General features: G+C 39.2%; 1 protein-coding gene across 2 annotated transcripts in view; it reads right to left on the reverse strand.

Annotated features, from left to right (window-relative positions):
* Window positions 1-5815: 5815 nt before the first annotated feature.
* Window positions 5816-24963, reverse strand: part of RHAG (Rh associated glycoprotein) — a 31660-nt gene continuing 12512 nt past the window's right edge. Inside the window, exons 2-10 of one of the 2 annotated variants that reach the window (XM_003833180.4) lie at window positions 19821-20004; window positions 18708-18858; window positions 16270-16417; window positions 15339-15505; window positions 13048-13185; window positions 11663-11784; window positions 7796-7866; window positions 7494-7567; window positions 5816-6471 (exon numbers count right to left, since the gene is read on the reverse strand). In XM_003833180.4, the coding sequence (XP_003833228.1) occupies window positions 6454-6471; window positions 7494-7567; window positions 7796-7866; window positions 11663-11784; window positions 13048-13185; window positions 15339-15505; window positions 16270-16417; window positions 18708-18858; window positions 19821-20004 (1073 nt within the window). In that variant the 3' untranslated portion in view covers window positions 5816-6453. Of the gene's footprint in view, window positions 6472-6777; window positions 7568-7795; window positions 7867-11662; window positions 11785-13047; window positions 13186-15338; window positions 15506-16269; window positions 16418-18707; window positions 18859-19820; window positions 20005-24963 lie in introns of those variants that run through there. The other variant, XM_034962231.1, reaches the window with a different exon arrangement.

The following is a 24963-nucleotide window of genomic DNA, read 5'->3' on the forward strand; positions in this document are numbered from 1 at the left end:
GCTGTTCAGCAGTATTCACTGTTCTGCAGCCTCCGCTGCTGATACCCAGGAAAACAGGGTCTGGAGTGGACCTTCAGCAAACTCCAACAGACCTGCAGCTCAAAGTCCTGACTGTTAGAAGGAAAACTAACAAACAGAAAGGACATCCACACCAAAACCCCATCTGTACGTCACCATCATCAAAGACCAAAGGTAGATAAAACCACAAAGATGGGGAAAAAACAAAACAGAAAAACAGAAAATTCTATAAATCAGAGTGCCTCTCCTCCTCCAAAGGAACGCAGTTCCTCACCAGCAACGGAACAAAGCTGGATGGAGAATAACTTTGACGAGTTGAGAGAAGGCTTCAGACGATCAAACTTCTCTGAGCTAAAGGAGGAAGTTTGAACCCATCTCAAAGAAACTAAAAACCTTGAAAAAAGATTAGACGAATGGCTAACTATAATAACCAATGCAGAGAAGTCCTTAAAGGACCTGATGGAGCTGAAAACCATGGCATGAGAACTATGTGATGAATGCACAGGCTTCAGTAGCCGATTCGATCAACTGGAAGAAAGGGTATCAGTGATTGAAGATCAAATGAATGAAATGAAGTGAGAAGAGAAGTTTAGAGAAAAAAGAGTAAAAAGAAATGAACAAAGCCTCCAAGAAATATGGGACTATGTGAAAAGACCAAATCTACGTCTGATTGGTGTACCTGAAAGTGACGGGGAGAATGGAACCAAGTTGGAAAACACTCTGCAGGATATTATCCAGGAGAACTTCCCCAACCTAGCAAGGCAGGCCAACATTCAAATTCGGGAAATACAGAGAACTCCACAAAGATACTCCTCGAAAAGAGCAACTCCAAGACACATAATTGTCAGATTCACCAAAGTTGAAATGAAGGAAAAAACGTTAAGGGCAGGCAGAGAGAAAGGCCGGGTTACCCACAAAGGGAAGACCATCAGACTAACAGCAGATCTCTTGGCAGAAACTGCCAGAAGAGAGTGCGGGCCAATATTCAACATTCTTAAAGAAAAGAATTTTCAACCCAGAATTTCATATCCAGCCAAATTAAGCCTCATAAGTGAAAGAGAAATAAAATCCTTTACAGACGAACAAACGCTGGGAGATTTTGTCACCACCAGGCCTGCCCTAAAAGAGCTCCTGAAGGAAGCACTAAACATGGAAAAGAACAACTGGTACAAGCCACTGCAAAACCATGCCAAATTGTAAAGACCATCGATGCTAGGAAGAAACTGCATCAACTAATGAGCAAAACAACCAGCTAACATCATAATGACAGGATCGAATTCACACATAACAATATTAACCTTAAATGTAAGTGGGTTAAATACTCCAATTAAAAGACACAGACTGGCAAATTGGATAAAGAGTCAATACCCATCAGTGTGCTGTATTCAGGAAACCCATCTCACGTGCAGAGACACAAATAGGCTCAAAATAAAGCGATGAAGAAAGATCTACCAAGCAAATGGAAAACAAAAAAAGGCAGGGGTTGCAATCCTAGTCTCTGATAAAACAGACTTCAAACCAACAAAGATCAAAAGAGACAAAGAAGGCCATTACATAATGGTAAAGAGATTAATTCAACAAGAAGACCTAACTATCCTACATATATATGCACCCAATACAGGAGCACCCAGATTCATAAAGCAAGTCCTTAGAGACCTACAAAGAGACTTAGACTCCCACACATTAATAATGGGAGACTTTAACACCCCACTGTCAACATTAGACAGATCAACGAGACAGAAAGTTAACAAGGATATCCAGGAATTGAACTCAGCTCTGCACCAAGTGGACCTAATAGACATCTACAGAACTCTCCACCCCAAATCAACAGAATATACATTCTTCTCAGCACCACAGCACAACTATTCCAAAATTGACAACATAGTTGGAAGTAAAGCACTCCTCAGCAAATGTAAAAGAACAGAAATCACAACAAACTGCCTCTCAGACCACAGTGCAATCAAACTAGAACTCAGGATTAAGAAACTCACTCAAAATTGCACAAATACATGGAAACTGAACAACCTGCTCCTGCGTGACTCCTGCATGGGTACATAACAAAATGAAGGCAGAAATAAAGATGTTCTTTGAAACCAATGAGAACAAAGACACAACATACCAGAATCTCTGGGACACATTTAAAGCAGTATGTAGAGGGAAATTTATAGCACTAAATGCCCACAAGAGAAAGCAGGAAAGATCTAAAATTGACACACTAACATCACAATTAAAAGAACTAGAGAAGCAAGAGCAAACACATTCAAAAGTTAGCAGAAGGCAAGAAATAACTAAGATCAGAGCAGAACTGAAGGAGATGAGACACGAAAAGTCCTTCAAAAAATCAATGAATCCAGGAGCTGGTTTTTCGACAAGATCAACAAAATTGATAGACCGCTAGCAAGACTAATAAAGAAGAAAAGAGAGAAGAATCAAATAGATGCAATAAAAAATGATAAAGGGGATATCACCACCAATCCCACAGAAATACAAACTACCATCAGAGAATACTATAAACACCTCTATGCAAATAAACTAGAAAATCTAGAAGAAATGGATAAATTCCTGGACACATACACCATCCCAAGACTACACCAGGAAGAAGTTGAATCTCTGAATAGACCAATAACAGGCTCTGAAATTGAGGCAATAATTGATAGCTTACCAACCAAAAAAAGTCCAGGACCAGATGGATTCACAGCCGAATTCTACCAGAGGTACAAGGAGGAACTGGTACCATTCCTTCTGAAACTATTCCAATCAATAGAAAAAGAGGGAATCCTCCCTAACTCATTTTATGAGGCTAGCATCAACCTGATACCAAAGCCTGGCAGAGACACAACAAAAAAAGAGAATTTTAGACCAATATCCCTGATGAACATTGATGCAAAAATCCTCAATAAAATACTGGCAAATCCAGTCCAGCAGCATATCAAAAAGCTTATCCACCATGATTAAGTGGGCTTCATCCCTGGGATGCAAGGCTGGTTCAACATATGCAAATCAGTAAACGTAATCCAGCATGTAAACAGAACCAACGACAAAAACCACATGATTATCTCAGTAGATGAAGAAAAGGCCTTTGACAAAATTCAACAGCCTTTCATGCTAAAAACTCTCAATAAATTAGGTATTGATGGGACATATCTAAAAATAATAGGAGCTGTTTATGACAAACCCACAGCCAATATCATACTGAATGGACAAAAACTGGAAGCATTCCCTCTGAAAACTGGCACAAGACAGGGATGCCCTCTCTCACCACTCCTATTCAAAATAGTGTTGGAAGTTCTGGCCAGGTCAATCAGGCAGGAGAAAGAAATAAAGGGTATTCAATTAGGAAAAGAGGAAGTCAAATTGTCCCTGTTTGCAGATGACATGATTGTATATCTAGAATACCCCATTGTCTCAGCCGAAAATCTCCTTAAGCTGACAAGCAACTTCAGCAAAGTCTCAGGATACAAAATCAATGTGCAAAAATCAAAAGCATTCTTATACACCAATAACAGACAAACAGAGAGCCAAATCATGAGTGAACTCCCATTCACAATTGCTACAGAGAGAATGAAATACCTAGGAATCCAACTTACAAGGGATGTGAAGGACCTCTTCAAGGAGAACTACAAACCACTGCTCAGAGAAATAAAAGAGGATACAAACAAACGGAAGAACATTCCACGCTCATGGGTAGGAATAATCAATATCGTGAAAATCCCATACTGCCCAAGGTGATTTTTAGATTCAATGCCATCCCCATCAAGCTACCAATGACTTTCTTCACAGAACTCGAAAAAAACACTTTGAAGTTCATATGGAACCAAAAGGAGCCCCTATTGCCAAGTCAATCATAAGCAAAAAGAACAAAGCTGGAGGCATCACACTACCTGACTTCAAACTATACTACAAGGCTATAGTAACCAAAACAGCATGGTACTTGTACCAAAACAGAGATATAGACCAACGGAACAGAAAAGAGCCCTCAGAAATAATACCACACATCTACAACCATCTGATCTTTGACAAACCTGACAAAAGCAAGAAATGGGGAAAGGATTCCCTATTTAATAAATGGTGCTGGGAAAACTGGCTAGCCATATGTAGAAAGCTGAAACTTGATCCCTTCCTTACACCTTACACAAAAATTAATTCAAGATGGATTAAAGACTTAAATGTTAGACCTAAAACCATAAAAACCCTAGAAGAAAACCTAGGCAATACCATTCAGGACATAGGCATGGGCAAGCAGTTCATGTCTAAAACACCAAAAGCAATGGCAACAAAAGCCAAAATTGACAAATGGGATCTAACTAAACTAAAGAGCTTCTGCACAGCAAAAGAAACTACCATCAGAATGAACAGACAACCTACAGAATGGGAGAAAATTTTTGCAATCTACTCATCTGACAAAGGGCTAATATCCAGAATCTACAAAGAACTTAAACAAATTTACAAGAAAAAAACAAATAACCCCATCAACAAGTGGGCAAAGGATATGAACAGACACTTCTCAAAAGAAGACATTTATGCAGCCAACAGACCCATGAAAAAATGCTCATCATCACTGGTCATCAGAGAAAGGCAAATCAAAACCACAGTGAGATACCATCTCACACCAGTTAGAATGGTGATCATTAAAAAGTCAGGGAAGAACAGGTGCTGGAGAGGATGTGGAGAAATAGGAACACTTTTACACTGTTGGTGGGACTGTAAACTAGTTCAACCGTTGTGGAAGACAGTGTGGCGATTCCTCAGGGATCTAGAACTAGAAATACCATTTGACCCAGCCATCCTATTACTGGGTATATGCCCAAAGGATTGTAAATCATGCTGCTATAAAGACACATGCACATGTATGTTTACTGCACCACTATTCACAATAGCAAAGACTTGGAACCAACCCAAATGTCCATCAATGATAGACTGGATTAAGAAAATGTGGCACATATATACCATGGAATACTATGCAGCCATAAAAATGGATGAGTTCATGTCCTTTGTAGGGACATGGATGAAGCTGGAAACCATCATTCTCAGCAAACTATTGCAAGGACAAAACACCAAACATCGCATGTTCTCACTCATAGTTGGGAATTGAACAATGAGAACACTTGGACACAGGAAGGGGAACATCACACACTGGGGCCTGTTGTTTGGTGGGGGGAGGGGGGAGGGATAGCATTAGGAGATATACCTAATGTAAATGACGAGTTAATGGGTGCAGCACACCAACAAGTCACATGTGTACATATGTAACAAACCTGCACGTTGTGCACATGTACCCTAGAACTTAAAGTATAATAAGAATTATATATATAAAATAAAATAAAAGAAGTCAACTATGTCAAGTAATATACATGAATAACATATAAATTATATAATTTTTTTCAAGGAATAAAATATTAAATAATCCACTCTTAGTTATAATTTTTAAGTTCATTCAGAAGCTGGTGTTCTGTTAGTTATGGTAGGGCTGATTTCCTTGTTGATACCTAGATACATCTTGGGACAATTTCAGGACTCCAAGGCTAGAAGAAAAATCTTTAAAAGCTTCCAGATAGAAAAAATAAGTTATTTGATTTTCTTAAAAATGATTTTTTGACGATGTCAGTTATCTTTTCTAAAATTTAACTTTTTACAACATTCTATAATGAGACATTAACTTGATTTTTTAAAAATAGCAAATATATGATAAATATTTAAATTGAGTGTGGACTAAATATGAAGTGTGTGTGTGTGCACGTGTGTGCTTGTTACTGACATGAATTCCAACTACCAAAGAAAGGAGAGTCAATGACTGGTGTTTTATTTTATAACAATATTTAATTATTGGACATTTTATGCAAAATAGACTTTGATCAGATAGCATTTGAGCTCGTTGCAAATAGTCAACATGCAAAAGGAATTAAGAATAATATTCACGCAAGGATACAACATTACTAACTAGACTATTTTTAAAATAAAAAGCACTACCTAAAATCATCATATTACTACTTTACACACATGCATTTCTTTAATTATTTTTTTAAATAGATTTCTCACATCTATTCTTGCTTCATGGGTTTCAGTTTTATAATTTTTGGGATTGAAGACATAGTGTCTACATTAAGAAACTGACATGTTTACTCTGTATTTACTCACTGCCAAAAGTATTTTGGGAATCCTGGAGAAGATCTATTTGATTATCTGTTTTATGAGTTACATCCCCCCAATTAATCATTGAAGAGCAAGAGACAGCATCAGACATAAGGACATTTTTACACTGGCCATTTGGGACTTAGGATCTATTCACTCTGGTCCATACTCTCTTTGGTTACTCCCTTTTTGTTTATTTGGACTTGATTCTGGATAATGGGAAAGGAAGCTGGAGAGCAGGAATGGTGTTTAGACTTCAGGTTCCAGCTGGCTGTGGTCACCATGTCCATGGAACTGATTGTCAAGTTATCTCGCCTTAGGGACCTTTAAAAAAACAAGTTTGAGGGCAGTTAATAGTTTATTTCACTGTTCTTGTCAGAAATTAGTATTGAAACAAAAATATTTTTGGTAATTATTATTCAAGCTTGGAAAGAACTGGGAATAAAAATTGTTTGAGTTGAAGAAAAATAAAAGAATAAAACATTTATCTCACCCACCCTGACTACATTCCCGCTTTTCCAAACTCATTCTCTCTGAAATTTTGCTGAAAACACCCAAACATCTATCCCTCTCAAGCTTTGCAGGAAATAATTTGGGAAAAAGTATCAATAGAGTAAAGAGAAACTGGAGGATAGAAAGAGGCTGATGTTTTGTTATTCATAGGACCTCTTGATGTGTACTCACTCAAATTCTTCAACCTTATATATTTCACTTGCTTTTGACTACTTTTACCTATAGCATAGTTTAAAATTATGTTAAATTTCTTTTGTTTTTTGTTTTTAACCAAATAAACCTGTGGACTATATATGGTATAAAATCTCACACTATTTCTGAGAATTCATATTATTTTTACGAATAGCTTTTTATGGCTCTCAGAGGAGTGAAACAACATTTACTAACTAAATTCTTTTCTTTCTTTCTTTCTGTCTTTCTGTCTGTCTTTCTTTCTTTCTCTTTCCTTCTGCTTTAGAAAATACCATAACTTCTGATTTTATCTGGCTGGGCACATCATCTCAATTTCTCTCTATAAATAGGTAGTTCATTCAGTTTCTTTTCATTTATTTATTTTTTCTTTTACACTTGACATCCCATTGAAAGAAAAATTTTAAATTTATTATTTATAATTTTTGTAGAGAGTTGCCCAGGCTGGACCCAAACTCCTGGCATCAAACAATCCTCCAGCCTCAGCCGCCCAAAGTGCTGAGATTACATGTGTGAGCTACCTACCATGCCAGGCTAACTCAATTTCATCACACCTATGCACACAAATATCTAGGCTTGAAGTGAGTAAAGCTTTCACTAATGGAGTCATCGTTCACATTCTTGTTTAGAATACTGTACAGTACCTTCCAATAAACAGAATCATCATAGCAGTTCTGGTCAGATGGCTGTCCCCAGAGAGGCAACTTTAGAATTAAACCTGTGACGGTAGAGGGAAAATGAGTCATGTTGTGACGCTGAAGAGGAAAATCTACTTGCATAGTAGTTTATATACTATTATAAAATCATCCCCTTTAAATGACATAATTACTTTACTGCCAGAAGTTTAGAACATTTTTGAATTTAGCAATTGACTTGCTCATTAATTATCTATTGTAAATAATCTGAGAGCATAAGATACAGGGAAGTGTTCACTTTTTATGCTGACCTGTCATCAGACCTCCAACAACTGCTGTTCCGATAGAGGAACCCAGTGCAGCTGCCTGCATGGCCATAGACCTAAGGAAGCAAACAAAAAAGAATCAGTGTCTTTCCTGGATCTCAGCCAAAGAGTCTCGCTCACTGAGGGTGTGGATGACTGCCATCTTCAGGCCAGAGTGTAACATTACACAGCAGCAAATTAAGCATTTGTTACAATTTTTCTTTCATATTCTTATTTTCTTTGAAACTCTTGAGCAGTGTTAGAAAATTCTGAGATACACCTTAAAGAAGAGAATCATCTTTTAATGTAAACTTTGGAAATAAGACTTTCCTTAGGGAGGGTTTAGCACTCTCAAAAAATTGATACCTGATCTGATTCATTTAATAAATATTGAGTATCCACTCTCTGTCAGTTTCTTTTCTAGGAACAGAGGATAGAGTAATACATAAAACAACATGAGCTACTAAAGCTAATTTCAGCATATATTGTAGAGAGAGCTCATTGAAGATATTCAAGTATATCTCTATATGTCATCTTAGAAGTCATTGCCTTAAACTGAAATTAGTAAAAAATACTTTGTAATTTTGAGAATGAAAGAATGTGATAAAAGGCCATTGAAGTGCATAAAGGTGTTATATGAATGACAAATGACCTAGGAATGTGGGGATCTTCTTAGCACAGCAGCTTACTCATAGCAGACAATAAAGAGTTGTTGAAAGACTGAATGAGTGACTCCAATGAATAAAACAATTGGAAAATGACAGTTTTTTGGTCTTCCAGTCTCATCATCCAAGGGAGAGGATGCACTAAACTCCGATTCCTTTTTTTTTCTCCTTATCTGAAGGGTTTACATATTTTAATATATAAAAAAAACTGCACAAGTAACATATCATTGTGAAAGCATTAGAAACTGCAGATAAAAAGAAGCAGAAAAGTTTAATATCCCTCAGATTGTATCAGAATAAAAATGTAAATTAAAAACATGAATTTTTATAAAAATGCAATCTTACTATATTACTTATTTTCACATTAAATATGTTTTAGGGATCCATTTATGTGAGTCAGTGTAGATCTGGACCATAGTTTGAATTGTGCAAAGTATTGGTTGCTTCCAGTGTTTCATATTTTTAAAAATGCTGTGAGAACATCTCCTCTGAACATGCTTATGAACTTGTCTGATTATTTTCCTAATATAAAACCTATCTAGAAATGAGAATATTAGTAAAAGGCTACATATACCTCTTTTTTTTGAGACGGAGTCTCGCTCTGTTGCCAGGCTAGAGTGAAGTGAGGTGATCTCAGCTCACTGCTATCTCCTCCCCGCGTTCAAGCAATTCTCCTGACTCAGCCTCGCAAGTAGCTGGGATTATAGGCACCCACCACCATGCTGGGTACTTTTTGTGTTTTTAGTAGAGATGGGGTTTCACCATATTGTCCAGGCTGGTCTCAAACTCCTGACCTCAGATGATCCACCTGCCTCGGCCTCCCAAAGTGCTAGGATTACAGGCTTGAGCCACCGTGTCTGGTCTATATACTTCTTAAGAACTTTTCCAAATAGAAAATTGTACAATTTATATTCCAATTTTTTACTTTAGCCATTATTCAGTATTATTATTATTATTAATTCATTCATGCTTTATCACTTTGATAAGTGAAAAACTGGTAGCTTGTTTTAATTTGCATTTCTTTGATTATGAGTGAAGTTGAGTATTTTATATATACTTATTTGATTTTATTCTTTTGTAAATTTCCTGTTAATTTTACAGGAATTTGCCAAGATCTTTTACAAGGTCTTAAAAGATATTTTTGATAACAAGTGTTCTGTGATCAAATAAACTTGGAAAACACTGACTTATACAAAATTAACAGCATTACTAGAGTTATGCTGCTATAATTTGCAAAAACATCCCTTAAGAATATTAACTTTTCCTTGTTCTATGCTTACCAAAAACCTAATTTGCATTTTAATATTCTGAATAGACACATGTAAGTAGTTTGGTTCTCAGGCAGTATTTTATTTGGTGTGAGATATGTAAATTTTACCGAAATGAATGCACCTTCAAGGCTTGCCCCCCTTCCCCTCTTCTGATATTCCTCTGCCTCCTACCCCCACCAAAGAATAAATTGAGATGTTTCTAAACCTGCATTCCCAAGGACCAGACCCTCAACCATGAGACTTAACCAATGTCTGACCAACCAGTGAGGCCTCCCCTTTAAGAGCCAGATAGACTTGTCTTATTGCATCTGTGAAACTGGTCTAGGCATGATGCTCAAGAATTCTTAATCATAGGCACCTCTTAGGGTGTTTGCACAGTGTATGCACACTCCAACACTGAGGAGTTGAGCTCATTCACACATGCTTTTATCATGCTTAATTTGCATTAAAATATTTTAGTGTTTGATCTCTACAGTCTCAGGAACTGAAAAAGATGTGCATATTCTGGAGCTGTCTTCTAAATTTGCAAAAAGGGTTAAAAAATACAGAAGAAATGTGTCAACTGTACACATGAAGAAGGAAGCAAACTACTTAGTAGGAAATATGATTAAATGCATTTTTCAAGTATTTATTACTATTGATCTCAACAGGGTTAAATTTTAATCTGCTAAAACTGAAGATAAGATTTTTCTTTTTAAATTATGCACCTCTAGTTAGTCGTCATTCAGACATTTCTAGAGACACATTTCCCTCTTCTTCATGCTTTCAATTGGATTTAAAAATTGAGCATTCTGCTATGCAGCCATAAAAAAAAAATGAGTTAATGTCCTTTCCAGGGACATGGATGAAGCTGGAAACCATCATTCTCAGCACACTAACACAGGAACAGAAAACCAAACACCGCATGTTCTCACTTATAAGTGGGAGTTGAACAGTGAGAACACATGGACACAGGGAGGAGAACATCACACAGCCGGACCTGTTGTGGGGTGGGGTACAAGGGGAGGGAGAGCATTAGGACAAATACCTAATGCACACGGGGCTTAAAACCTAGATGACTGGCTGATGGGTGCAGCAAACCACCAAGATACATGTATACCTATGTAATAAACCTGCACATTCTGCACATGTACCCAGAACTTAAAGTACACACAATTTAAAAAAATTAAGCATTCTGATTTCTCTTTATTTACTCTGCGTGATCTGGACTCTATGATCTTCTCAGCTTTTTCACATGGATGACATTCATACCAAATTGTTCCAATATTGTGGCATCCCTTCCATTCTCTGGGGTTTGCTTGATAGTTGTTTTTCCTCTGGTCATTTAAGTAAACATTTGTACCCAACTTAGGGAAGAATCTACGTCTGATAGAACTAGAAGGGATTTTGGAGAATAAACACTCCAATCTTCTTATTTTACAGAGGAGAAGACTGAAAACCAGAAATGCTGAGTGATACCTCAGAGGTCACATAACTAGTTAGTAGCAGAGTTGGGGCCATATACCAGTGTTGTTGATTCTGCAGAACCAACTGCTTTCTGTATTACTCCAACTCATCCTTCTTTGTGTGGATTGGATGGAACTGACTGTTCAGCTCATCATATGTGCCTCCTCCTCCATTTTGGAGAGATCAAGAAAAAGACTAAGCCTTCTATAATCTGACTGTGATTATCAAATTTCCCTGTCTGCTAGGAGACAGTTGTTTCTGGTAAAGACATTTAAAATAACATTGTTAATGTTTTAAAATTAACAATTTCAGTTAAGATGCCTCTTCCAATATAATTTTATTCTAATGATCTTCTCTCACGTGCGTCTCTTTGGCTCCAGTAAAGACAATACAAACCATGGCCAGAACAGCTAAAATGAAAACTCTCCCATTTCTCAGAGTGAGAGAAAACATGGGACCACAGGGGCTGAAAAACCCATTCTTTTACTCACGTGTTGGAGGCGCCCATTGCTACTGCCACAATGCCTGCAAGGCCTCCCACTACACCAGGTAAGCCGTGGAGGTTATGGACCCCACATGTATCATGGATCCTCAGTTTAGTAGTAAAAAGTGGCTAAAATTATAAAAGGAGGAAGGTTTATTATTTAGTTAAACATATAGAACTCTAGAACTGAAACAGAGCTATAGCTGGGCTCTATTCTTCCATGGAGAAGAAGTATTTTATAAATAATTTTTTATGTATATTTAAGGTATACAACATGATGTTATGAGATATATATAGAGAGAAAAAGGTCACTATAGTGAAGAATATTCACGTCTCCAACATCTTACATAGTTACTTTTTTTTTGTTTATTTTCTGGTGAGAGTAGCTAAAAATCTCCTCATTTAGAATAAATTCTATGTACAAATAGGCAGTACAATTTTACTACCTATAATGCTCATGCTGTGCATTAGCGCTCTAGGCATATTCCTCCTGTATTTCTGCTACTTTGCATTCTCTGAACTACATCTCCCCATTTCCTTCTCCACCCAGAAGAAATTTTATGTAGAGCAAGCACAGTTCTCCATCCATATCTGAAGTCCACTTAAAGTTAAAGGATTTGAATATATAGTTGTGGCAAAACTGCCCATTTCAGTCTTTAGTGGATGGGTTTGAAGGGAGTCATTTCACATCCTACTCCTTCTCACCTACTGATGACATCCTAAATCTCTCTCTCTCTTTTTTTTTTTTTGTTTTGAGATGGAGTCTCACTCCATTGCCCAGGCTGGAGGGTAATGGTGCCATCTCGGCTCACTGCAACCTCCGCCTCCCAGGTTCAAGTGATTCTCCTGCCTTAGCCTCCCCAGTAGCTGGGATTACAGGTACCCGCCACCATGCCCAGCTAATTTTTGTATTTTTTTTTTTTTAGTAGAGACGGGGGTTTCACCATGTTGTCCAGGCTGGTCTTGAACTCCTGACCTCAGGTGATCTGCCTGCCTCAGCCTCCCAAAGTGCTGGGATTATAGCTGTGAGCCACCATGGTTGGCCGACATCCTAAATCTCTTAAAAGAGCAGAGTCCTTAATTACATAAGACAAATAATAACAACAACTTCAATGTAACAGTCCCAAAGGAAAGTAATGCCCATGTACTTAACATTTAATTCAAACTAAATTATAAATAATTGATACTGGATTCTTTCCTGTTACACAGAAGTCAGGGTACAGTAGAACCACTGAACCACTGAAATGGGAGTGGTATTTCCAAAAAGAAGGCAAATGGCCTCCAAATAATAATGTTTATAAAATAAAACTTAGTAGCTTTTTTCTGCTGGTGGGACATGTGAGAAAAATGGTGCAGATTCAGAGTTTGACTCAGAACATCTGCTGTACTTACAGTCAGGAACTTGTATCCAAGCACAGAGACCATTCCTGCAATGCTCCCAATAATCATAGAACCAAATGGGTGAATTGCCATATCCGCACAAGTGCCCACAGCAACTCCTCCAGCAAGGGTGGCATTCTGAATGTGAACCTGTGTGAGCGGCAGAAACATAAATGAGGTGAGCTGGATGATGGAGAATTCAGAAGGATCAGAGGATTCTAGAGTTCAAGAGACCCACATCACATTCTTCAGTTGAAAGGGCTATTGGTTCTTTTTTAAAAAGAGGGTTGTTTGGATTTATAGAAGGCCTTTCTTTCAAGAAGTTGACATTTGGTAGCTTTCTTGCCGGTCCCTTGGTAGTGAATGAGTAATCAGCTTAACTCTTTAAGGCCAGTGGTGGAAGGCATTTGAGAAAATCAAAAGATGTTGTAGTGGGAGGGTAGGAGTGTTTAGAGCAAATATTCTCGCAATGTTTTGTCTATTTATGCAGTTTTCGGAACACGTTTGTGGTTATCATGAACCAAAAGATGACTATGGCCACCGTGTGTTTTGTAGTCTATGATATTCTAATATTCAAAGAGGAAATGTAGAGACATTGAAATGTACACATTACATATGAAAGACAATAGTTTTTGCAAACGTCACTGGATTGAGGACATTTGAGGATGAAGGAAAGAGGAATTGATTTTTTTTTTTTTTCCGAGATGGAGTCTTGCTCTGTCTCCCAGGCTGGAGTGCAGTGGCGCGATCTTGGCTCACTGCAACCTCCACCTCCTGGGTTCAAGTGATTCTCCTGCCTCAGCCTCTCTAGTAGCTGGGATTAAAGGTGCACGCCACCATGTCCAGCTAATTTTTGCATTTTTAGTAGAGATGGGGTTTCGCCATGTTGGCCAGGCTGTTCTGGAATGCCTGACCTCAGGTGATCCACCCACCTTGGCCTCCCAAAGCACTGGGATTACAGGCATGAACCACTGTGCCCGGACAGGAATCAATTTTTGTTTAGCAGAATTTCTCAGAAAAATTGCAGTCTGGCTGTTCTGTCTGAGAAGCAGAGGTCATCAGTACTTTTAAAAGAGAAACACTGAACTGTGCGATTTTTCCTTTTCATTGTTTTTAATGACGTCTCATGAGACAATTTGTGGAGAAATAAGATATATGTCCTCAGCTATGCTTAAAAAATAAATTACAATAGCATTTTCCTCCCCACTCCACCCCACCTGCCCCACCCAGCTAGAAGGGTAGACTGGCTGATCTGAGGGTTGCTCCTTTACTGGTGTTTCTCTAGCTCATAGGCAAGAAACTCAAGAGATCAATTTGGGGGAATTTTAAAAATATTTTATTTTGAACTAATTGCAGACACATAAAAGTTGTAAAAATGCTACAGAATGTTTCCATATGTCCCTCATCCAGTTTCTCAAATAAGATATTAATCTTACATAACCATGGAATCGAAATTAGCATTGATAAAATACTATTAAAGACATTTGAATTTCACCATTATTCCTACTGAAATTTTTTCTAGTATCCTATTGAAGATCCCACATTGCATTTAGTTGTTATTTCTTTGAGAGGAATGTTTGCAGTTGGGAGAATAGAATCAGTGTGCATCATCCCACTCTCTTTTTCTGCTGTTTGATAAATCTTGTTTCTAAGAAATCTTTTCTCAGAACTTGGGAGCAGTTAACTCTATTATTAAAGAAATATACCTCAAATCAAAGATTTTTACAAGACTACCTTCATTCTCTACTAGACTGTAAATTCCTTGAGAACATTTTTTAATCTTCCAGGATAAAAATTTTTTTTTCTTTTTTTTTTTCTTTGTGAGATGGAGTTTCACTCTTGTTGCCTAGTCTGGAGTGCAATGGCATAATCTCGGCTCACTGCAACCTCCACCTCCCAGGTTCAAGTGATTCTCCTGCCTCAGCCTCCCGAGTAGCTGGGATGACAGGTGTCTGCCACCACGCCTGGCTAATTTTTTTTTTTTTTTTTTGTATTTTTAGTAGTCACAGGGTTTCTCCATGTTGGCCAGGCTTGTCTTGAACTCTTGACCTCAGGTAATCCCCCTGTCTAGGCCTCCCAAAGTGCTGGCATTACAGGCATGAGCCACTGCGCCCAGCCCAGGGTACAGATTTGATGAATAAGTGAATTAATGAATAAATGTTGCTGTTTTTAAAACATTGTACAAGGTCTGCTTCTGATTTGTCTTGAGAGTTCAGCAGTGATGCAGGAATTACCTACTACTTATCTGAGCAATTGTCAGTGTTGTGATGCAAAATTTCCATGAGGGCTAAGGCAGCACTTACCATGTTGAGCTTGCCTCGGTGCTCCACTAGGCTGGAGAAGGCAAAGGCTGTGAGCACACAGGCAGCGAGAGAGAAGTATGTGTTTACAATGGCCCTGCCCTGTTTTTCTCCAGGTTCAGCAATGGCCGAGTTAAAGCTGGGCCAAAACATCCACAGAAAGAGAGTCCCTGTAGTGAACCAAAAGAGGGGATATTAGTTCTGAATATGGAAGACAGTCCAGAGGATGCAGTTTGCTTTATTTATTTATTTATTTATTTATTTATTTATTTATTTTTGAGATGGAGTGTCCCTCTGTCGCCCAGGCTGGAGTGCAGTGGCTTGATCTCTGCCCACTGCAACTTCCACCTCCCAGGTTCAAGCAATTCTTCTGCTTCAGCCTCCTGAGTAGCTGGGATTACAGGTGCGGGCTACCATGCCCACCTAATTTTTTTTTTGTATTTTTAGTAGAGACGGGGTTTCAGCATGTTGGTCAGGCTGGTCTCGAACTCCTGACCTTGTGATCCACCCGCCTCGGCCTCCCAAAGTGCTGGGATTACAGGCGTGAGCCACCACGCCCAGCCTGGAGGATGTAGTTTCCTTTGGCCACTGACAATGTCTCTGTTTAGTCTTGATTATCTACAGTTAAGAGAAAAGAGGAGAATTGAGCCAGCATAAAGTAGTATGCAAAATTAAATTTTTTCAAAATTTAATTGAATTTATTATTATTATTATTATTTTTTAGAGATGGAGTCTCACTATGTTACCCAGGCTGGACTCAAACTCCTGGGCTCAAGTAATCCCACCTCAGCCTCCTGAGTAGCTGAGGCTACAGTCGTTCACTACCATGCCTGGCTTGGATGTTCTTTTTGAGCATCTCACACCCGTGTTGAAGTTAACCTTCTCTGGTGCCTTTTCAAATAGATAAGATTCAAGCAACTTTATCCACACTCACCAATCATTGCAAACAAGTCTGAGTAGTATGCGGACTCTTCATTTTCATGCCCCTTTCTCAGTCCAGATCGATACAAGATGCCTGCTACAGCCAAGCCAAAGTAGGCCCCAAAGGCATGGATCGTCATTGATGCTCCAATGTCAGAGGCCTGAGGGACAAAATAGCATTCATATAAATAGAGGTGAACCTGAGACTCATTTATGGGAGGCAAGTCCATGAAAGAATTGCATTGTTGGTTAAACAACTTAAAAAAATTAAAGAGGGACAGAAAGATTGTGTCAGAGAATGGGGGGTAAAACAGGGAGTAAAACAGAAATAGCACAGAATTTGGAGCCATACAGAACTGACTTTCAATCCTAGGTCAGTTACTTCCTTGCAATGTTAGACAAATTATTAAACATCTCTGATCTAAGAGTTCTGTAAAATGGGGAAATATTACCCACTCTCAACAGAGTTTGTGGTGAGACTTAGATAAGAACATATTTCTAAAGTGCTAGTTCCCTGGTGGGCACACAGGACATGCGAGGTTACTTCTCTAGGTGATGGAGATTTTGAGTGAAATATGTATTGCTCAGCCTGGCGTGGTGGTGCACTTCTTGTAGTCCCAGCTACTGCGGAGGCTGAGGCAGGAGAATGACTTGAGCCTAGGAGTTTGAGGTTACAGTGAGCTATGATTGTCACATTGCACTCCAGCCTAGGTGACAAAGCAAGAACTAATCTCAAACCAAAAAAAAAAAAAAAAAAAAGATACTGCTTGCAATACAAAACGAAGATGATATGTTCACTTGAAATTGCAGTTAAAGCTCACTTAATTGTAACTCAAGACTTGAAACTTCAAAAAACCAGAGTTTTTACCCATATTTTTTAAATTCTGCTCTATGATGACATGAAAACCAGCTGAGGTCCCAGATTCATTTCAAGAGATTTAGATTCCTCTTTAGGATATGATGTGGATTTGACCCAGTTTTCTACATTTCTTTCCTCTAGAGGGAATACTCAAAGGGTCAAATTGTACTTATAGACAGTAAGATGACACACATCTATTTATGAAAGATTTTCAAATTTAAGTAAAAAGGGTCTCCTAGTTGTTGTTCCTTTGTTTACTAGACATAGACAGACCCAGTCCCCTTGAAGATCCACACTTGGTTGTAATGAGTCAAATATCTTCCCAGCATATATGATCTATCTAGCAATCTTTAGCCTCCCAGCAACACTTAGTCCCTTCCCAGCTGGGAAACCTTGCCTTGCTTCACCAGGTGGCTTCAGGAAGATGGGAGGTGGCTATTAATCATGCTTGGACTTTCCAAATACCATGTGAGTCTGTGCCTATCTTGAAACGCTCACATATTTGTAGGCAAAATAACCTTCTCTGTTTTTCCCTTTGGAACCATCAAATAAGTCTTCATTCAGCTAGCACACAGAGTTTACAGAGTCTTTATTAATCTGACCCACTTACTTTGGTGGTTTCATCTGGTATCGCTCAAGTCCTTTCACCTTACTCTAGAAGTTTTCTTTTAGTTCCTCATCACCAATTCAAGACTGGTTGTTGTTACCTTGGCTTAAAGAACTTTTCTCCCCATTAGTTACTTGAAAACTTCTAGGTATCTTTTAGGTCCAGCGTAACTGTCACTTACTCAGGGAACCCCTCCTTGATTCTACAATCTAATCTTCCAGTTACACTTTCTCATAGACCTACCCTACATATTTTTCATAGCATGTATTGCAATTTATAATAACATTTGTGTGTTTGTGTCTTTGGGTGGGTGGATGAATGTGTAATTCTTTATTTGGTTTCTGTCTCTCCCACTAGAGTGTAAGCTCTATAAAAACAGGAACTTTCATATTTTGTTTGTCATTGAGTCCCCAACATCTAGAAAGTTATCAAAAATATTTGCAGTTGAATTAATGTTAATAGAAATATAAACAAAGTAACAAAGTACTAGAGTGCCCCTAAATGTTCTTTCTTTATTTATTATTCCTGGGGGGAATCAATGAAATATTTGTGGAGAAGAAAGTTTGACTGAGGCCTTAACAAAAACCACTACAAGGTTTTATATGGGGCTATTCACCTAGTAGTAAAAATATAAAAGAGGAATTCATCATTGATAGGCAAAAGAAGAGTTGAGGAATTAGAAAAATCTGGAGGTGAATTCAGACTCTCACAAGCCATTCAGCATCTGTGATAATCAGTTTTTATGGTGTATACATGATAATAAAAATAATACGTACAATGCAGTGTTGTTGTGAAGATGAAATAAGATAATGTTTACAAAACTCCTAGTTTACAGTAGGCACTCAGTAAATGATGGTTATTGTTACTATTTGCTACGGTATCACTCTCACCAAGATTTGCTCCCATATACCGTAGACACCCATTGTTTTTTTGTAGCCAGAACTGATGCCCAAAGCTAGGAAAGTATAAATTTTCTAACTCTTACCTTAAATATTTCACTAACCAGGTATTCATTGTGGGCAAAGAAAACAATTTCTAAAATTGTCATGATCAGCATTTGGGTGGGGCTCGTTTTTCCCAGGACAGCTCCAAAAGATATCAGAACTGTGGCTGCACTGAAGTCTGCATTTATCATGCTGAAGGGAAACAAGAATAAATTGAAGAGTAATGCACACCCAACATAAAACTGACCAAAGTGCAATCCCATCTCCCACCAGGCACATCCAGTGCTTCCCAGGCTTACTCATCATCCCCCACTTCCTTACTCCTCCTCTTTTTGACCAGACACTCTTTAATTGCTCTAATGCATATATATTTTAACTCACCTTTTATCTCATTTAGGGTTTTCCTTTATATTCGTTGATCTAATAAGTGAATTATTTCCTGGGGTGTGTGTTTACTATTGCACAACAAGAATACATGTTTACATTTTAGAAACAATCTGAAAAATAACTAATGGGAAATTTTTGCTCCCTGTAGCTGAGATGGAAGGAATAATACTTTTATGGAAGAGAGTTTCTCATATCCTCAAAGTCAAACAAGAGAGGTTACAGACATGAATGTATTATCCAGCTCAGTAGAGGAAGGCATTGATTCAGATTTTTGAATTTAAACAATTTTCTGTTGCATAAGGGAGGCAATTTGCCAGCCAGTACAGTAAATGTCAGGGGACTACCAGAGAAACGATTGATTTGAAAATGAAATGGCTGATAAATAAAGAATTGTCTTAGTCTGCTTGGACTGCTATAACAAAATACCATAAACTGGGTTGCTTATAAATAACAGAAATCTATTTCTTATGGTTCTGGAGGCTGGGAAGCCCAAGATCAAGATGCTGACAGACTTGGTGTCTGATGAGGGCTCCCTTTCTGGTTGGTAGATGGTGCCTTCCAGCTGTGTTCTCACACAGTGGAAGGGGTCAGGAGTCTCCTGTGGACCTCTTTCACAAGGACACTGATCCCATTCATAAACGCTCTGCCTTCATGACCTGGTCACCTCCCCAGTCCCCCACCTCTTAATATCATCATGTTGGAGGCTAAGAGTGTAATATATGAATTCTGGAGGATGCAAACATTCAGCCCATAGTAAGGATGCTCACTTTTTGATTCCAATGTTAAATTTCTGTCCCTGGCTTTGCAGGATTCCCTGTACAATAGTGCCCCACTGGAGGCCCAAAGCAGCAATGAGTAGGTTGATACCCACACTGCTGAAGCCATATTTCTTCAGGAAGGTCATGAGGAAGCCAAACCCAACAAATATCATAACATGTACGTCTTGGAACACTGGAAAAGAGGAAAGGAAAAAAATATCTGCATTAGGAGAGCATGAAGAAAGTACTGCATCATAGTATACCCCACTTATTAAGTGCTACCACCTTTGTATAACACACTAGGAAAAGACAGCATTTAACTGGGAAGCAAAAGTCTTGTTCCAATGCCAGCTTGACTACTTACTAACCAAGAGACTTTGGCAAGTTATTCAGTGTTGGAGCTTTTTATTGGGAAGACTATGCACTATTACAACAGTGTGTCTTTCATCCTGTCCCTGAGGAATTCTACATTGTTTTCCACCTGAGGACAGCCTTACAAAGCACAGAGCAAGCATCACCCCTTCTTGAAGACTTTCCCAATACTCTCAGGAAACAGAATTATTTTCTGTTTTCATTTACATAGCTTTGTGTATATACTTTAGCTTTATAATTGTCATGCTATATCAGCATTTATTTAGCATTTGTCACACTGTAATAGTCAATAAGGTGTCCATCTCCTGCACTAGATTGTGAACTTCTTGATTGAAGGGGTTTGGAACCATTCATACTTGGCTCTCTTTAACTTGGCATAATAGCTTGCATGTCAGAGAAGAAGTAGTACGTTTCTTTGATGGATGAGTCTCCATTTATCAAATATGTATAATAGCACCAGCCACGAAAATCTTACCAGATCATTATTTGGGTCAAATGGGATAATTTCTTTGTTAGCACTTTATGAACCATGAAGCATTAATAAACATAAAGGCTGTATCCTCTTGAGTAACAAATATTCAACTTGGTGTCTGGGGATATGGGCTCAGGTACCTGAGTTCAATCACATGACTGTGTGACCCTGGGCAAGTCACTTACTCTCTATGAGCTTCAGTGTTTTCATCTGCAACATTGTAAAGGCCCTATTTCACAGAATAATCCAAGTGGGATCACCTGTGTAGGAGGATTTGCATACGGTAAAGTATTATGCCAATAAAACATATGATCAAATGCAAGATAGTGAAAACATGAGCTCTTCCTTCAAGAAACTAACAGTTAAGTTGGTAAGACATATATATGGATAAACCATATATGAGATTGACATTTTTGCATTGGAAATAGTCCTTCGATCTGAAGGAAGGATCTGGGCAGTACATAACAGCATCCACTACAGTGGACAAACCTGAATGGGGTACCATAGTTTCTCTCTCTCTCTTTTTTTTTGTGGGGGAGACAGAGTCTCGCTCTGTCTCCCAGGATGGAGTGCAGTGGCATGAATTCGGCTCACTGCAACCTCCGCCTCCCAGGTTCAAGCAATTCTCCTGCCTCAGCCTCCCAAGTAGCTGGGATTACGGGTGCATGCCACCATGCCCGGCTAATCTTTGTATTTTTGTAGAGATGAGATTTCACCATGTTGGCCAGGCTGGTCTCAAACTCCTGACCTCAGGTGATCTGCCCGCCTCGGCCTCCCAAATTGCTGGGATTACAGGTGTGACCCACCATGCCCGGCCCCATAGTCTCTTTTTAATTAAACATCACCATTGTGGCCAGAGGTTTAAGTGGAAATAGGTATGAGGGAGGATGTGCCTGGAAAATATGTCCCAGAAGAAACCAACATTAAAAGTCCATTAATTTGCCCAAAGGATGAAGTCAGGATTTGAACTCCAACCTGACTTTCCTGATTTCTCCATTCATTGAGCACTGTAGGGGTATAAAATAACCGAAGCAGAGCTCTGGCTTCCGAGGCACACAGAGACGTTACTGCTTCTTGGCTCCTCTCTACTTCTGTTCTGCCATCAGGCTCAGGGGCTAGTGTGTTGAGGGTAAGAGACTGTGGTACACTACTCAGGCTTGTCTACTGCAGTGGATGCTGAGATGCGCTGCCCAGATGCCCCCTTCAGATCAAAAGACTTATTCCTCTCATTTTCCCTGGCGGTCAGGAGTGCCGCCAGATGAAACCCTAAGCTCTCAATTCTCTCTGGAAGATGCTCTTCTTTTGCTCAAGATCATAGCTCTTCCTTCGGGTAGTCTGGACACAATAACTGATTCACATGAGCAACTGCTTGTCTCAGAAAAGGACCACCTAAAACTGGATAATCCTAGCTTCAGAGCCTCCTGCAGGGTCAGCTGAGGCCTTCTCCTTCTCTGCCCAAATTCTTTTCCCTCAGGTGTTGATCCTTAAGGTGTTGATTCCCATCCCATACCTACCCAGGGTACTCTAGAACTGAGATTTTACCTGACTCGCTGATGGGCATTTGTCAATTAATATCAACCTGTTTCCCTTTTTGCTTTTTGAAGTAGAGATAATCACATGTATTCATTTTTCTTTACACATTGATTTGTCACCCACCATTTAATTTTTGTAGGTAAAAATTTGATCTAGATCATAGAATAAATTGGACAGGAACTTAGGGGATATGCATGATTCTTAGTATGGTTTTAGTAAACCTTTATGGGACTCGGTTATCTTTTAAGGAATACTTGGATTACATGATGTCTAAAGTGTCTTAGCTCTACAATTTATTTTATTTTGCATTTAGGTCAGGACACTGAGACACAGAGAAGTTAGGTTACTTGTTTATAGTCACAAACTAGAATAAAAATAAGGACTCAGTTTTTTTCATTTTGTTCATTTTTTTTTAATTACACAAAGTTTTTTCTAACATTCTTTTTTTTTTTTTTCTTAGAGCACTCTGGTTCTGCCTGTAATTTATTGGTTTTAAACTGTGCAGTTACCAACTGATATGGTTTGGCTCTGTGTCTCCACCCAAATCTCATCTTGTAGCTCCCATAATTCCCATGTGTTGTGGGAGGGACCTGGTAGGAGATGACTGAATAATGGAGGCAGGTCCTTCCCGTGCTGTTCTCTGACAGTGAGTGGGTGTCACAAGATCTGATGGTTTTTTTTTTTTTTTTTTTTTTTTAGACAGAGTCTCATTCTTGTCCCTCAGGCTGGAGTGCAGTTGTGCGATCTTGGCTCACTGCAAGCTCCGCCTCCCGGGCTCAAGTGATTCTCCTGTCTCAGCCTCTGAAGTAGCTGGGGTTACAGGTATGGGCCACCATTGCCGGACTTGGTACTTTTAGTGGGAACAGGGTTTCACCATGTTGGTCAGGCTGGTCTTGAACTCCTGACCTTGTGATCCACCCTCCTTGGCTTCCTAAAGTGCTGGATTACAGGCGTGAGCCACCGCGCCTGGCAATCTGATGGTTTTAAAAGCAGGAGTTTCTCTGCACAAGCTCTCTCTTTGCCTCCTGACACACCATGACACCCAAGAGGTGACTTGCTCCTCCTTGCCTTCCACCATGATTATGAGGCCTCCCCAGCCATGTGGAACTGTAAGTCAAATAAACTTCTTTTGTTCGTAAATTGCCAGTATCGGGTACGTTTTTATCAGCAGTGTGAAAACGAACTAATACACCAACTAATTCAAGAAATTGTTTTATCTAATTTCATAATTTCTGTTAGTGGAACAATTATTCTGCAGATTTCACCCCGCTTCCCCTTTGATGGAAAACCAGACTTTTTTTTTTTTTTTTTTTTTGAGACGGAGTCTCGCTGTGTCGCCCAGGCCAGACTGCAGTGGCGCTATCTCGGCTCACTGCAAGCTCCGCCTCCCGGGTTCACGCCATTCTCCTGCCTCAGCCTCCCGAGTAGCTGGGACTACAGGCGTCCGCCACTACGCCTGGCTAATTTTTTTGTATTTTTAGTAGAGACGGGGTTTCACCGTGTTAGCCAGGATGGTCTCGATCTCCTGACCTCGTGATCCGCCCGCCTCAGCCTCCCAAAGTGCTGGGACTACAGGCGTGAGCCACCGCGCCCGGCCATTGAGACATTTTATATTGGGGTAAAGAAATTTCATATATTAACTGTGCTTCACTATTTTTCCCTCTTCTGATGTAATTCTTGTTACTGCTTTTCGCCACAAGGGGGCTTAAGAACCTCATTTATTATTTAAATTAATAAGAGCTTAAAGGTTGTGGAGGCTCTTGACAGATAATGATTCCGTGTGAAATATAAGAATAAAAAGGTTTATAAACAACTAGGATTATTGCATTATCATTTATCCTGCTTTAAGAGTTTGTGGGTGGGGACCAGGGAGAGGGCCACAACTATAGTTGTGTGGTGCAAGGCTCTGCCACTAAAGGAATACAGTGCCCATTTTATAGAAGAAAAGGAATTTCTTTAGGGGTTCGCACTTTGGAGAAATCTTCCAACAGGTTTTAAGGATTGTCAAGTCTTGTCTAAATCAGAGATTCTCAACAAGAGGTAATATTAACCCCCAGAGTACATTTGACAATGTCTGGAGACATTTGTGGTTGTTGCAACTTGAGGAGGTAGAGTGGTGCCGCTGATGTCCTGAGGGTACAGACTAGGGATGCTGCCAAACTTCCTGTGGTGAATAGGACAGCTTCCCACAAGGAAGTATTGGGCTCAAAGTGGTAAGGGTGCTGCTGTGGAGAAACCCTCATCTAAATCAACTATGCTTTTAAGGATTCATAGTAAGCAGTGTAAAACTTTCATTTTCTTTAAAAGTTTTAGACCAAAACAGAAAATGCTGGCTTGATTTACTTAAAAATTTCTGCCCAGCAGCACAGCAAATTTTGCACTCTGTTTTGGGCCAAGATAGCAGGGGGGAGGGAACCAGGTGCCTACATTTTCCTTGCTCCCTTCTCCCATTCCTTGCTGCCCCCTGAGATCATAGCAACTCAGTGTTTTTATTTCAAGCATTTTCCTGAAAGTTGTTAACAGAAAATAAAAGAGAATTGTGAAAAGTATAAAAGCGAAGAAATCTCAAGGCATTAGAATCCTGCACTGTTCTTAGCGTTCCCATCCTCCTGGCTGTGATAAGTTGTGTCTCTCACATTTATTTATTTATTACTTATTATTTTTATTAATTTATTTATTTTGAGATGGAGTCTCACTCTGTCTTGCCTAGGCTGGAGTGCAGTGGCTCAATCTCGGCTCACTGCAGCCTCTGCCTCCTGGGTTCAAGCGATTCTC

Source organism: Pan paniscus, chromosome 5 (genome assembly GCF_029289425.2).
Source record: "Pan paniscus chromosome 5, NHGRI_mPanPan1-v2.0_pri, whole genome shotgun sequence".
NCBI classification, from domain to species: domain Eukaryota; kingdom Metazoa; phylum Chordata; class Mammalia; order Primates; family Hominidae; genus Pan; species Pan paniscus.